This window comes from Pholcus phalangioides, unplaced genomic scaffold (assembly GCF_987345545.1).
Source record: "Pholcus phalangioides strain wild (caught in Gottingen) unplaced genomic scaffold, Ppha-v1.0 ptg000009l_1, whole genome shotgun sequence".
NCBI lineage: Eukaryota > Metazoa > Arthropoda > Arachnida > Araneae > Pholcidae > Pholcus > Pholcus phalangioides.
Genome location: NW_028301602.1, coordinates 8,939,659 through 8,952,205, shown reverse-complemented (window position 1 = coordinate 8,952,205; position 12,547 = coordinate 8,939,659). Strand labels below are relative to the sequence as shown.

At 34.0% G+C, this 12,547-nt stretch overlaps 1 protein-coding gene across 1 annotated transcript in view; it reads right to left on the bottom strand.

Moving 5' to 3' along the window:
- Window positions 1-2,397: 2,397 nt before the first annotated feature.
- The window catches only part of Nup160 (nuclear pore complex protein Nup160), a 104,784-nt gene continuing 94,634 nt past the window's right edge, over window positions 2,398-12,547 (bottom strand). The window contains exons 29-32 of the mRNA XM_089237125.1: window positions 10,582-10,726; window positions 7,070-7,195; window positions 6,006-6,104; window positions 2,398-2,590 (exon numbers count right to left, since the gene is read on the bottom strand). Of these exons, the coding sequence (XP_089093251.1) occupies window positions 2,501-2,590; window positions 6,006-6,104; window positions 7,070-7,195; window positions 10,582-10,726 (460 nt within the window). The 3' untranslated portion in view covers window positions 2,398-2,500. The remainder of the gene's footprint in view (window positions 2,591-6,005; window positions 6,105-7,069; window positions 7,196-10,581; window positions 10,727-12,547) is intronic.

The window sequence follows — 12,547 nt, the reverse complement described above, 5'->3', positions numbered from 1 at the left end:
TAAAACTTCAAAGCCGCTGTGGTGGTGAGTGGTTATAGTGCCGGACTCGTGATGCGAGGATCCGGGTTCGAACCCCACAGTGGTGGTCGGCTGAAGTTGGTTTTCTGTGGTTTCCAACTTCAAGGCGCAAATGCGAGCCGATCTCCCCGTTAAAAAGTCTCGCCACAGAGAGCAACAGTTCTACAACGGTAAATCATTCAACCATAACACTTCACTCATAGTTAGAAAAACTGGGGGAGATGACAGCATTACACCGAAACAAACTTTACGTCAGGTTGCACTACACGTACACGCACATTCCCGCATGTACCGCTTCGTTGGGGGGTTCCGCGAGGGGGGGGAGTGCATGTGTGGTGTAGCAGTAGTAGGTAAGGACTCCAAAAAATGGCTCGGGGATCCATGATGTTCGTAAGTCAGCCACCTCGTTGGGCAATTTGCCTGTTGTGGCGTTGTATTTAAATTTAAAATTTAATTTAATTTATAACAATGTTTTATGCGTTCTGTTTTGAAGCATAAAAAATCATTAATTCCCCCTAAAGCCGCCATTTCATCAAGTTTGGTATAGTTGCCCCCTTTTTTTTAAATTTTAGCGCTGTGTAAAGTTGAGTGTTCAGAGTTAAAAGTCACAATCTTTTCCAGGACTTAGGGGAGAACATTCTTAGTACTGATGGTAGCCGATGTAAGGTAATGTGGAAATCGTGAGGGATTCACATAATAAGAACCGGGTTTAAATCAGAGCTGTACTGATAATCATGTTTCAGCTATCAAATTTTGGAAGCCAAAACTAAAAATATTAGCAAGAAAGATGATTTTCAGCATCACTTGTTATCCATCAAGGAATGCCTGAAAAATAGCATTGGAATGAATGCAACCTTTAACTGATCCCACACTTGTTTGTTTCCCCCCACCCCCACCCCCAACTTTTAAAAATTAAAATCAAAACTGAAAGTACTTCATTAAAAATTGTTTGATATTTGAATTAGCATATCGTTGTAAAAACTAAAAAAACATCTTCCAGCATAATTCCAATGAATGTGTGGCCAAAATGTAACATTGATACCTTGCAAGGCCCTTAAAAGTTCCTACTTTGAGTTACGAAGTTGGTTTTTTTTCCAGGGAAAAAAAAAACTGACTACCATATCCATATGTATTGAAGACATCTTCATATCAATGATATAGTTGCACTCTGTAAATTTGAGAAGTAAAATATCTAGCATTTGTTATCATGCACAGACTATGTTTTGGAAAAAAAACTGGAATAGAGCATGTCGTACATTCATTATATTTTAACAAAAAAAAACTTTTTAAAAATGGGGGCACGGTAGCCCAGGTCGATAAGATACTCGCCTAAAGTACCAAAGGATGTTTAGAGGTATCACGAGTTCGATACCCAGTTTCGTCCTTGTCAGAAAACTTTCCTAACACAGGGGTACAACAGAAACGGTGACATGACCGCAGAGAAAATTGCTACCACAGGGAGTCCCCCATCGAGGGGTTAATGCATCAACCTCTCAACGAGTATAAAAAAACCTGCCATACGGAATCAGCAATAAATTGTAGGTCCCGGTCTAATTAGCCCTCGTGTGCAGAAAATGGCCGTGGTGCGACAAAAATGATCAAATGATTTAAAAATGAGTTTTGGAATTTTTTCTTTTGGCATGTTTTAAATTCTGCAAAGAAAATGTACTAGCATAAAAGTGAAAAACATTTTTGTCACATTAACCACTTCTATTTTGACAGCTCGTAAAAAGCATGAAAATTGTAATGCAACCGAATAGCAAACCAAACATTGTTTTATATGCTTGAAAGCTTGTATTGAACAAATTTGACTGTACAAAGAGTTTCTCGCGCTATTCCATTCAACAAGGTTCCATTTTAATATTTCAGCATTTTAAAAGGGTGAATTATAATTTTTTCCCCCATTTCTCAACAGCAAGCAGAGCATCTTTCAATGACAAAACAATGTGAACAAAAAAAAACTGTGAATAAACTTCCTCTCTGCTAATCATTCAAAAACATACAGAATTGATAGACATTGATTTAAAAAAATACTAACAAAGCGTTATGTAACAACATTCAAATCCGAACAAATCTTTTCGAACAGATATGATTGACTTTGAACCTTTCACAACCACACACTCTTAAGAGTTAATGGATGACCAACTTGAAGAAAAAGTTTATACAGTCAAACCTCAGTTAAAAAATTAAAAAAACGCCAAATATATTTTATGTACTAGCCAAATTTTGTATTTACCAACAAAACTACAATTTTTGATAATGTTCAACATTTGAAAACATTTTGTTTTAAGATAGTTCTTTTAAACAAGGTTAGACTGTAACTAAATTCAACAACACATTCTTCAAACTTATGCAAAAAAAAAAAAAAAAACACCAATCTCAAATGAATTTTTGAAATTTATTTTTATAAAAATGTACAAAAGCTAACAATATTAAAGATAAAAAGATATTGTCTTTAAAAACAACCTACAATAAATTTCTGTCAAATGGTACAATCCATTTGAAGGGCTTCTGACACAGATGTTACTTTTTCATTGTAAAGATCTATTTTGTTTCTCAGTTTCACCAGCAGCTGTGAAAAAGAAAAAATGGACAATTAAAAAAAATAATTTTTAAAATTTGATTTAAACATGTATATATGAAATTTTCATGAAAAAAGTGAAATGACATTATATTAAAAAAAAATTAATCAAATCTCAAGGCACACTAAGCTTAACTGAAAGTCTTAAGTAAAATATTGATTTATCTTTAATGGCAAATGAATTAAAAAAAGGACTTATGATTAGAAATTTTAGAAAAATTTAACAAGTGTTTTAAATTTAAAAAAAACCAACAAAAAAAATTGAAAAGGTTCAAAGCCCTGAGTCAACCAGAGATGTACACATGAAGGGGCACAGGGCTGTTTACCACCCTCCTTCCTCCAAGGGAATCAAAAGTTTAAGATATTTCTGACACGTTCGCATCATCTTGACCCACCAGTGGGCCACACTATATATTTTTACTGGACTTGTGTGACCACTGATGGGTCACGTATAAGGGAACATTGCATTGCTTCTGACAGTCTCTGTTTATATGAGAGGATTTAAATACTATATCTACAGATACATGTGGAATGTACCCATGTACCAGCAGTGTGGTTTGTTGGTTAGTTTATTTAACTATGAATCAACCAAGCACAAATTCAGATATAGTAGAGAGGGCTGGCAGGTTTTTGACAGTTTAAACTGTCAACACATTGATTGCATGTAATGTTTAAAGTCACTATATATTATACGAAGAATAAATACTTAATATGATTATAAAATAATTTTCTACATCTACAGAATTATTTTGGACAATGTACGTCTATTTTTTCTTGTAAAATACACAATTTGAATAGAGCATAACATAAAAGTTGAAAGAAAAACTATAGAACTAACAATCAAAATACTAAATTGTCCTTTAATTTGGCTGTTCTGATTGCATATGATGCTTAAGAAACTCCCATAACTTATTCTTAGTGCAAAAGAAAGAATGACAAAGTTTAACTATGATATGGTATAAGGGCCACAACTACGGGGTGCAAGTAGGTCTGGTGCCCCGGGCGCCGAACCAGAGGGGGTGTAGATTTCACCAATCAACCCTTCCTTCAGCATTACATGGAGGCGCCAAAATGCGCTCTTGCCCTGGCTGACCAAACATCTAGTTGCGACCCTGTATGGTATATTTACTAGCATTTTTAATGCAATGTTTTTCCCAGTTAAAGCTGTATCTAAAAATATAAGTACAAAATAATGCTAAATAAGTCCTACCAGCTCTGCTTTGACTGAAATGAGTAATAATATTTTTAAAATGCCAGATTTATACAACTTAAGAAAAGAAATTTTTAGGGTGAGAATAAATGAGTTAAATTAGTGTATTAACAGATGCTGTGCGAGAATTTTTAATATGGAATAACATTTTGGGAATGTCAAGAAAATTTAAAATATCAAAATGGAAATTTTTTTTTCTCAGTAATTATAATTCAAAATATAAAGCACTTTAATCTAAATAAAAGGTTTTTTTAGCTAGTTTCTGTGGTCAAAAACCTAACCCCGATCTATCATACATATTTTGAATAAACAGCTCTGTTTCGCTTAGCAAATTCAGCACGGTTAATCAGTAGTTTAGATAAATAAACCATAAAATTATATATTCTGTTCTAGATTCTTTGTATTTCAAAATATTCAAAATTGCAAATCCTAATTAATATTTTGTTTTAATTATTGTAATGAATTAGCATTAAAAAATAAAATTTTTTACACAAAAAAGTAAGTTTCTCATAATGTTACCTATTGGGCGCAGTACAGACCAGGTAGATAAAATACTCACCTACAGTACCAGAGGATGTTTAGAAGATGTACTGTGAAGTAGAGGATGTTCAGAGGTGACAGGAGTTTGATACCCAGTTCATCCTTGTCAGAAACATTCCTGTCACACAGGGTACAACAGAAACAGCAACATGACCAAGAAAAGGTTGTTACCACAGGGAGTCCCATGTCGAGGGGTAAGAGCACCAACCTCTCAGTGAGTATTAAAAAAAAGCTGCCATTCGGAGTTGGCAATAAATTATAGGTCCTGGTTTAATTAGCCCTCATGTTCAGAAAATGACTGTGGTGGGGGGGGGGGGGACAAAAATGGTCAATCATCAAATTATATATACCTATTCTGTTCTTGTCAAAAACCCAGTCTTGATAGATGTGCAGGCACAATTGAAAAAAAAAAAGTGTCCTACAGAGTGACCCAGTAGATTTGCTATCACTGTGAACGTGTTAAATACAGCATAAGTCTGTTACAACGACAGGAGTAAAATTGTTTCTTTATTATAAACAAATCTCAGGGGACTCTATAATAAACTAATTTCAATTTTTTGATAATTTGTGAGAATTGCCGATTTATCTGTATTAAAATGCCTGGAGAATCATTTTGATCAGATACATATTAGCAGATAAAGAGAAATCAAGTCTTAAAATTGATTTTTGTTCTCGCAACAGCTGATTCTCTTAGAATGTATTTGCATAGAATTTTGTATTATTTGAGCAATCTAGGCAACCAACCGAACAATCAAAGTTCTCAATTATTATATCATTGCTCACTTCCATGCCTACCTGGACTTGTTGGAATTTTCCCCCTTATCAGAAAATTTTTCAGCTTATTTCTTTCAGACATTTGGAAGTGACTTTATGCTGTAAGCTCTGATAGCCTTGGCAGTGACCTTAATCACTCAGGCACTGGGAGAGATAATGTAGAATAAAATCATTACATATCTTAAGTGCATGGTAACCTAAAAACTAGGAAGGGGGGGGGGGAAGGGGGAGAATAAAAATGTGTGTGTGTGTGGCTTTCCTGTGTCTATTCTTTGTAAGAATTATCCCATAGTAAATTTACGAAGAGGAACAAGAGTAATAACAAATCTCTCATTCTCAGTTTAATTCTTGAGGAAATAGAAAAACTATCATTTTAACGAATTTTAGATGTTACAGTGTACAATGCCCTGCAATGTTCAACTCACTCTATAACCAAATATTTTTTATATCTTATTATTTATAGCTTATTTCTTTAATATAAGCTTTTTGAAAATCACATCATTATAGCAAGACTCTCATTATAAGCCATGCTTGTCATAACAGACTTTCATTGTATTCTTGTAAAAAATTGGAATAACAATGGGATAAAAAGAACAATGGAATACAAGCATTTATTTTCATGGTTGTAGGTCGATTGCGCCGAAAATAAACTGTTTATAGGTCGATTGCGCCGAAAATAAACTGTTTATAGGTCGATTGCGCTCACCCCGATTTTCAAAAAACCCAATATCCAGGCTCTGTGCAATCGACCTGTTGGGGGAATACAAACACTCCCATTTTCGGCGCAATCGACCGAGCCCCATTTTCATTGAACTGTTTTTCTCTTGAAAAAAAGTAGCAGTAAAAACACATCAAGCTGTACATGTGCAAAATAAGACTTGCCTCAGAATATGTATCTTCATCTTCAAGGGCATCGATAAGTACATCTATGTAGGTGTATGGTAACCAAGATTGGCTAGAGATGAGGTTTTGTAATGGGTACTACAAAAAGAAAATTTACATTACTGTTTTAACTGAGAGAAAAATGGTGTCAAATACTTCAGCAAATAAATAAGCAGTTCACGGTTTCGCTTTGAATGGGGGGGGGGAACAAATTGGGTAGGCCCTGGGGGTAAAAGCATAACCACAAGGTTTTGTGCAAATGTGTTTCTTTTGTGCTATTCTTTTTTTCTATTTTGTTTAAGTTGTATTAAATAAATACATATATGTACACATATATTTATTTTTATAAATAACATAACCTTTACAAGAAGACATGATACCTTAGGATAATAACATAACCTCATTGCAAGAAATTTGTGTGATCTGTCCATGAAAGTGTTAGCAAAAATCCATGCCTGAGATGGGATTCAAGCCCAGACCTGCACAGCCAGAGAATAGCATGCTAACCTGAACCTGAAAAACTAGACAAATCACCTTGCATTTCCTTATGGAAATATAGAAAAGTGTCTCCACAGGGATGGAAATAAGCATACTAACCACACAACTACCAGGCTACTACTACAAATAATTTAGGGAAAATTTAAGAAATCAATCAGCAAGATTATTAATCATTGGTCTATCTCAATGGTTCTTAAAAAATTTTTTTAAGCTTTTATGTGTCTTCATACAGCAAAATTTTGATTATTTTTCTTGGAGAAATTGATTTGATTGATTGCAGATTTCATATATTTTTTCAAATTTTTTCCCCTCAATTTGCTAGCAATTATAGTATTAGTAACATCATTTTTGTCAGTTGTTTTCTTTTTGATGTTATTTATTCAAAAAATCCAGACTACAAATAAATAAACCATTTATAACACATCAATTCAATAATTCAGTTTAAAATGGAGCATTAAGAAATTACATAAAAATGGAAAATTTGACTATATGCAAAAATTTTAAATTATATAAGAACTCACATGCACCGTTATTAAGTAAAACTGCTTAGAATTTCAATAATATACCTTTATGCCAAAGTCCTGTTCTCCATGACCCATTACAGCATCAATGTAATTTAATGCAAGATCAGTTGCCAAATCAAATAGACCAAAATTCAAGTAGAGATAGAGAAGCTCAGCAGGATTATGTTTCTGTAATCAAGGGAAAAACAATGAATTTTAAAAACAGATTCGAAACAAAGATGAGACACATTTAGTACCATATTTTAACATGAAGAAACCCTCGTGTATAAAGAGCCCCCTTGATTTTTTAAGCTTACAATTTGGAAAAAAGTTTAAAAGATAAATCTATAATACTATCCATGTATAAGAAACCCTCTTATTTTTGGCAAAGAAAGAGGGGTTCCTCAAATACAGTAATTAGTTTTTTGTTCCAAATGTTAAAAAATTCACTACTTTACTGAATAAAGTCAAAAAAAGAACAAGAAAATAAAAGCAAAAATCTATTGATGATCAGGGGCCTGCACATCTTGAAGCTGGGATCCTAGCCTGATATCTTCGCGGGCCCTCCTTTAGTGAATATATAGTGTAAAAAACAAAAATGATAAGATTTGTGCTGGGCTCCAGGGCTGGAGTGGAGGCCATGTGCGACAATCATGAGAAATGAGACATCAACTGCCATCTTTAGTCCATTAGCTCTACAAAGCTTGGTTTATCTTTAAAAAATTAACAATTTCTATTACAAAATATAGAGTGAAAAAATATATAGTGAAGTTTCACATGTAATTAAACTTTTCTATGTCCAGACGTGCCAACTTTTGGAATTCAGAAATCCGGAGATTCTTTCGAAGAGCGGAGGGGTACCCCGCCCGGCACTCATAGACTCGATCAAAAAAAAAATTTCGAAAACATTTTTTAAAAATAAATTATGAAAAAGTTCCATTGCTCCCCCCCCCCCCCCCGAGAAGAATATAATTCCGTGTCAGTCTTTCCATGCAGAATAGAGAAATCACATCTACGTGTACTGTTCATAAAACATAAGTTTCCTCTCGTGGATGCTATCAGTGATTGATAATCTTGGGTATATGAACTCTCAAAAGGTTTACATCTAGCTTTATATAGCTTAAAGTTTTATATTTTCTTTCTGAAGACATATTTAATCGGAGGAAACAATTAAAAATCTTCAAAATACAAAGCTGCTGACAAAAAAACTTGTGTTTACCGCATGGCTGTTAATGGAATACAATAACGATTATACAAGAATTTCGGCAACCAAGGTCATGCCCCTGATAAATGTGATTGTCGATAAACGCTACTTAAACAGTCTTTGCCAGTTGCTTAAATGCGGTCACGAAGACTTTTTTATACGGCTGCTCGATGGAAATGACCACGGCTGTCTTCTACGGGTGTTTTCCCTAATGATGATTACTTTCATTGCCGTCACGACAACGTGAAAGCTCGCGAAAATCTGGAGAAATTTTTATAAATCTGGAGAGTGGAAGGAAGGATGAAAAATCCGGAGTCTCCCGCTTAAATTCAAAGAGTTGGCAGGTCTGTATGTCCCTTGGGTATTGTTTGCCAAGGTTATTTTGATCTCTTAAATCCTATTTTACTAGCAGAAAATCTGCTACAGAGAATAGACCAAGATTTTTCTTTATATAATTTCACCATATCAAAACACCCTCCTTATTTGCAACACGTTAAATTTGGATGTGCTGATGATAGGAATCCCATGTGATGAGGTATATATTGTACATATATTGTACGATCCAAAAACTTTTGCAACCTGTTCTAAAATATTTTATTTTCGAAATGCTAACAAGAAATAAATCAAAAACTATATCAGTTCAAACGAAGTAACATTTATGGATACAAAAACAATGTTAAATTTGGATGTGCTGATGATAGGAATCCCATGTGATGAGGTATATATTGTACATATATTGTACGATCCAAAAACTTTTGCAACCTGTTCTAAAATATTTTATTTTCGAAATGCTAACAAGAAATAAATCAAAAACTATATCAGTTCAAACGAAGTAACATTTATGGATACAAAAACAGTTTGTTTCACAGTGGAACAACATGTGTTCAAAATGAGAGACTTGCATGAATGCACGAGTGTATTCTTTTTGCTACGTTTCTGGCCACTTTGAAAAGGTAAGTATGCTTACCCTGAAAAATCTCAGAGAATGAATTTTTTATCAGTTTATCAGTGAAATAAGGATTATTCTTGATTATTATACAGGTATATTATTCTGATAAATAAATCTGATAAATATTATTCTGCCTTTAGGTGTCCCCGACAGGAAAAAATCAGAAAGTGACAGTTCCTGTGATTTTGGTGGTCACAATCCTTTTAAAATAAGGCAGTGTTTGAAAAATTCGTAGAGAAATGTCATTGTTTCATTAGACATATGGCAGGTTGCTACATCTTGATGTAGAAAACAAAAACGTTCATTTTCCTCCAACAGTGAAATGAACTGGAAGATAATATATCTGTATAACTTTACATCCACTGTTTCCTCACAAAAAAAAAAAAAAAAAATTGAACCCACCATCATATGGCATGAAATGGTGCACCACACACCAATTTTGATTGAATGCAGAGGCTTTTCATGATAGACATGTAGAATTTTGGTGCACTATATTCCGCTGTTTTGGCTGTTAACATAATTTGTGTGTGTTAGATGAAACCACACTTTATCTGTAAAGAACACAGAATCAAGGTTATCAATGCCATTTTCATCAATGAAGGATCTGAGCCAGACAATAATTCAAATGTTTAATCTGATCGGAAGCTTTTAAATCCTGAACAACCCAAGCACGATAAGTGTTAAACTCTAATTTATTCAAGGCTCTGCGAGTAGTCCCATATAACATATCAATCTGTGATGCCAACTTTCTCACTCTTTTAAGGCGAGTTCAACATTTTTACCTTTACATTTTTGTCCTTTATTTCACACATTCCATGCTGGTTCAGTAGAGATGGATGGCCATTTCAACTACGGTTTTCAATATTTCCAGTTTTTCGAAAATGGGACACCAATTGGAAGATTTTTGTGGTATTGGGCACAGAAACATTTGGGAATTCGTTTTTGAGTGCATCAATAACAGCTTTAAACAAATGAGTTGAAAAATATTTTTGTCATAAAAATTTTTTGCTTCTGGAAAAAACCATCTTGATTATACAATAATCAAAGAGCCACTGAGAGTATAAGAGAGCATGAAAAATTACTTTCTATTTTGAATAGTATAGTGCTACTGTCTATAAAAAAAAATTGCATTTACAATCGGTAGAATTTGAAAAGAAAAAAAAATTTGTAACGGGTTGAGCAACTTTTTGATCAACCTGTATATAAATTTGTATCTGCAGTTTCTGCCACATCAATGTGCTTTCTTCAAACCCCATCCCCACCCAAGGAACAGGGGAGGTATTGCAAAATTTAGGAAACACTAGTGTATAAAAAATGTGAACGCAATAAGAAATCACTTGTGCATTCAATCTTTTATCCTTCTCAATAACAATAGCCAAACTTACCAGCTTTGAAGCAGGATAAAACAAGACATATATGTACCTGATATGAGCGATGTAACCAGGCAGGCAGACACAAGCCAGATGAAAGAAGTTTTGTTGCAACATAACGATGAAATTTGGTTTCTGAAGGTGCTTCATACTTCTCCAAGTAATGTTTCAAGATGTATAAAACTTGTTTTGATGCACTGAAATTGAGGGAATTGAACAAAAAATTTATCAAATTAAACATTTTATCATTTCAAATTATTTAACCCAAAACAATGAATAACTTCTCAGATTGTATACTGTATATACTAGAGATGGGACAAATATTTGGTTACTAATCTATATTCAGCCCTTTTGCTGAATATTCAGTTTGGCCAAATGTTTCTTAAGTATTTGGCCAAATATCTGTGTAAATCTGAGTACTCAGACTAATTTCAAAAACTACATTAATTTGAATTTTTCCTCATAAATTAAAAATTTACTGATATACAGGTTGTTCTATTAATGGACCGACAAACTCAGAGGGTTGTTAGTAGACATCAAGAGGAACAAAAATTGCAATGGAACATGGTGTTGCAAACCACGTTGAGGGGTGAAAATTGCAAAAAACGCATGCAGGTTTCGACGTCATGTTGGAACGACAATAATAACTACAAAAAGATTTATTTGATTAATTATTACAAGAGTTGTTGGAAGTGGCGGCCGCTGACATCATTGCATAGTCTACAGCGACGTAAAAACTATTGCAGACGTGCTCAAAGATACCAGGTATGCTTTTATGTCTGAAGCACCAATGACAATCCGCATTATGAGATCCTCTGGTATGTCTACAGGCGTAGCATAAACGAGTGATTTAAGGTGACTAACCATAGGAACTCACTAACGCATTCAGCGATCAACTGACATCCACCTTTTGTGTCCTCTGAACTCACAGCCTGCATGCGTTTTTCAGGATTTTCACCCCTCAATGTGGTTTGCGACACTGTGTTCCATTGCAATTTTTGTGTTTCTCTCTATGCTTACTAACAACCCTCTGAGTTTGTCTGTCCATTAACAGAACATCCTGTACTTTATTGTGTGGTGTACATGAAAGGTTATGTCAGGGTGAGAGAGAATTTCTAGGATACGGAAAACATGAAACTGAAAGTAGAATTCTACAGCCATAAAGTGGAAGTGATGTATTATGCAAGTTCACTAACTGAAGGATGTACCTAGACAAGAAATGTACTGAGCTACTCAAAGGGGTAAAAACATCTAGAGAGGAAAAATAAGAAAATAACTGAAAAATTTTATGATGCATTACTAGTTGGGAATAAATATTGGTTGAGACATTCTCTTAACTATATGTGAAATTGTAACAAGTGTTGAAAAAAAAATTGATTCTGTAATTAATATCAAAAAATACAATATATTATCGTTAAATTGGATTGTCAATATCATGGCAATAAAAATCTTTCAATTACCAATTTTAATAATATAAATTGTATAATTAAAATTCAATGTATAGTAAAACTTTCACTAACAGCCACCTCCGAACAATAGTAATCTTCAAACAACGACCACCTTTTGTTGGAACTGAACACGTCCCATAGACTTGACATTACTTATAACCTCCAAACAATGATTTCTAAAAATGATCACTTTGTACATGGAGTCAGAAAAGGAAAAGCATATTGCTATGAGAAGAACAATTTTGCAGCTGATTTTCAAGAGAGTTTCACCCCCCCCCCCCCAGATCTATGGAGGGAAAAATTATGTATGCTTTCTTTTCCTAGATATAAATGCTAGATGGGTATATTGAAGGCAGTGGAAGGGGGAAGCCCCTTCCACTGATCTCTAGTTGTGCCGTGGGCAACTTAAGTGATGAATACAAATAAATTGTGGGCTCACAAGCTTGCTTAGCCCCTAAATGTTTTGTAACTGTGTTTAAAAATCTTAAATAAAAGAAACGTTATTATTATTATTATTAAATCTGTAAATGTGGTGTGGGTCACTGAAATAATCTGAGAATGTGCCGCTTA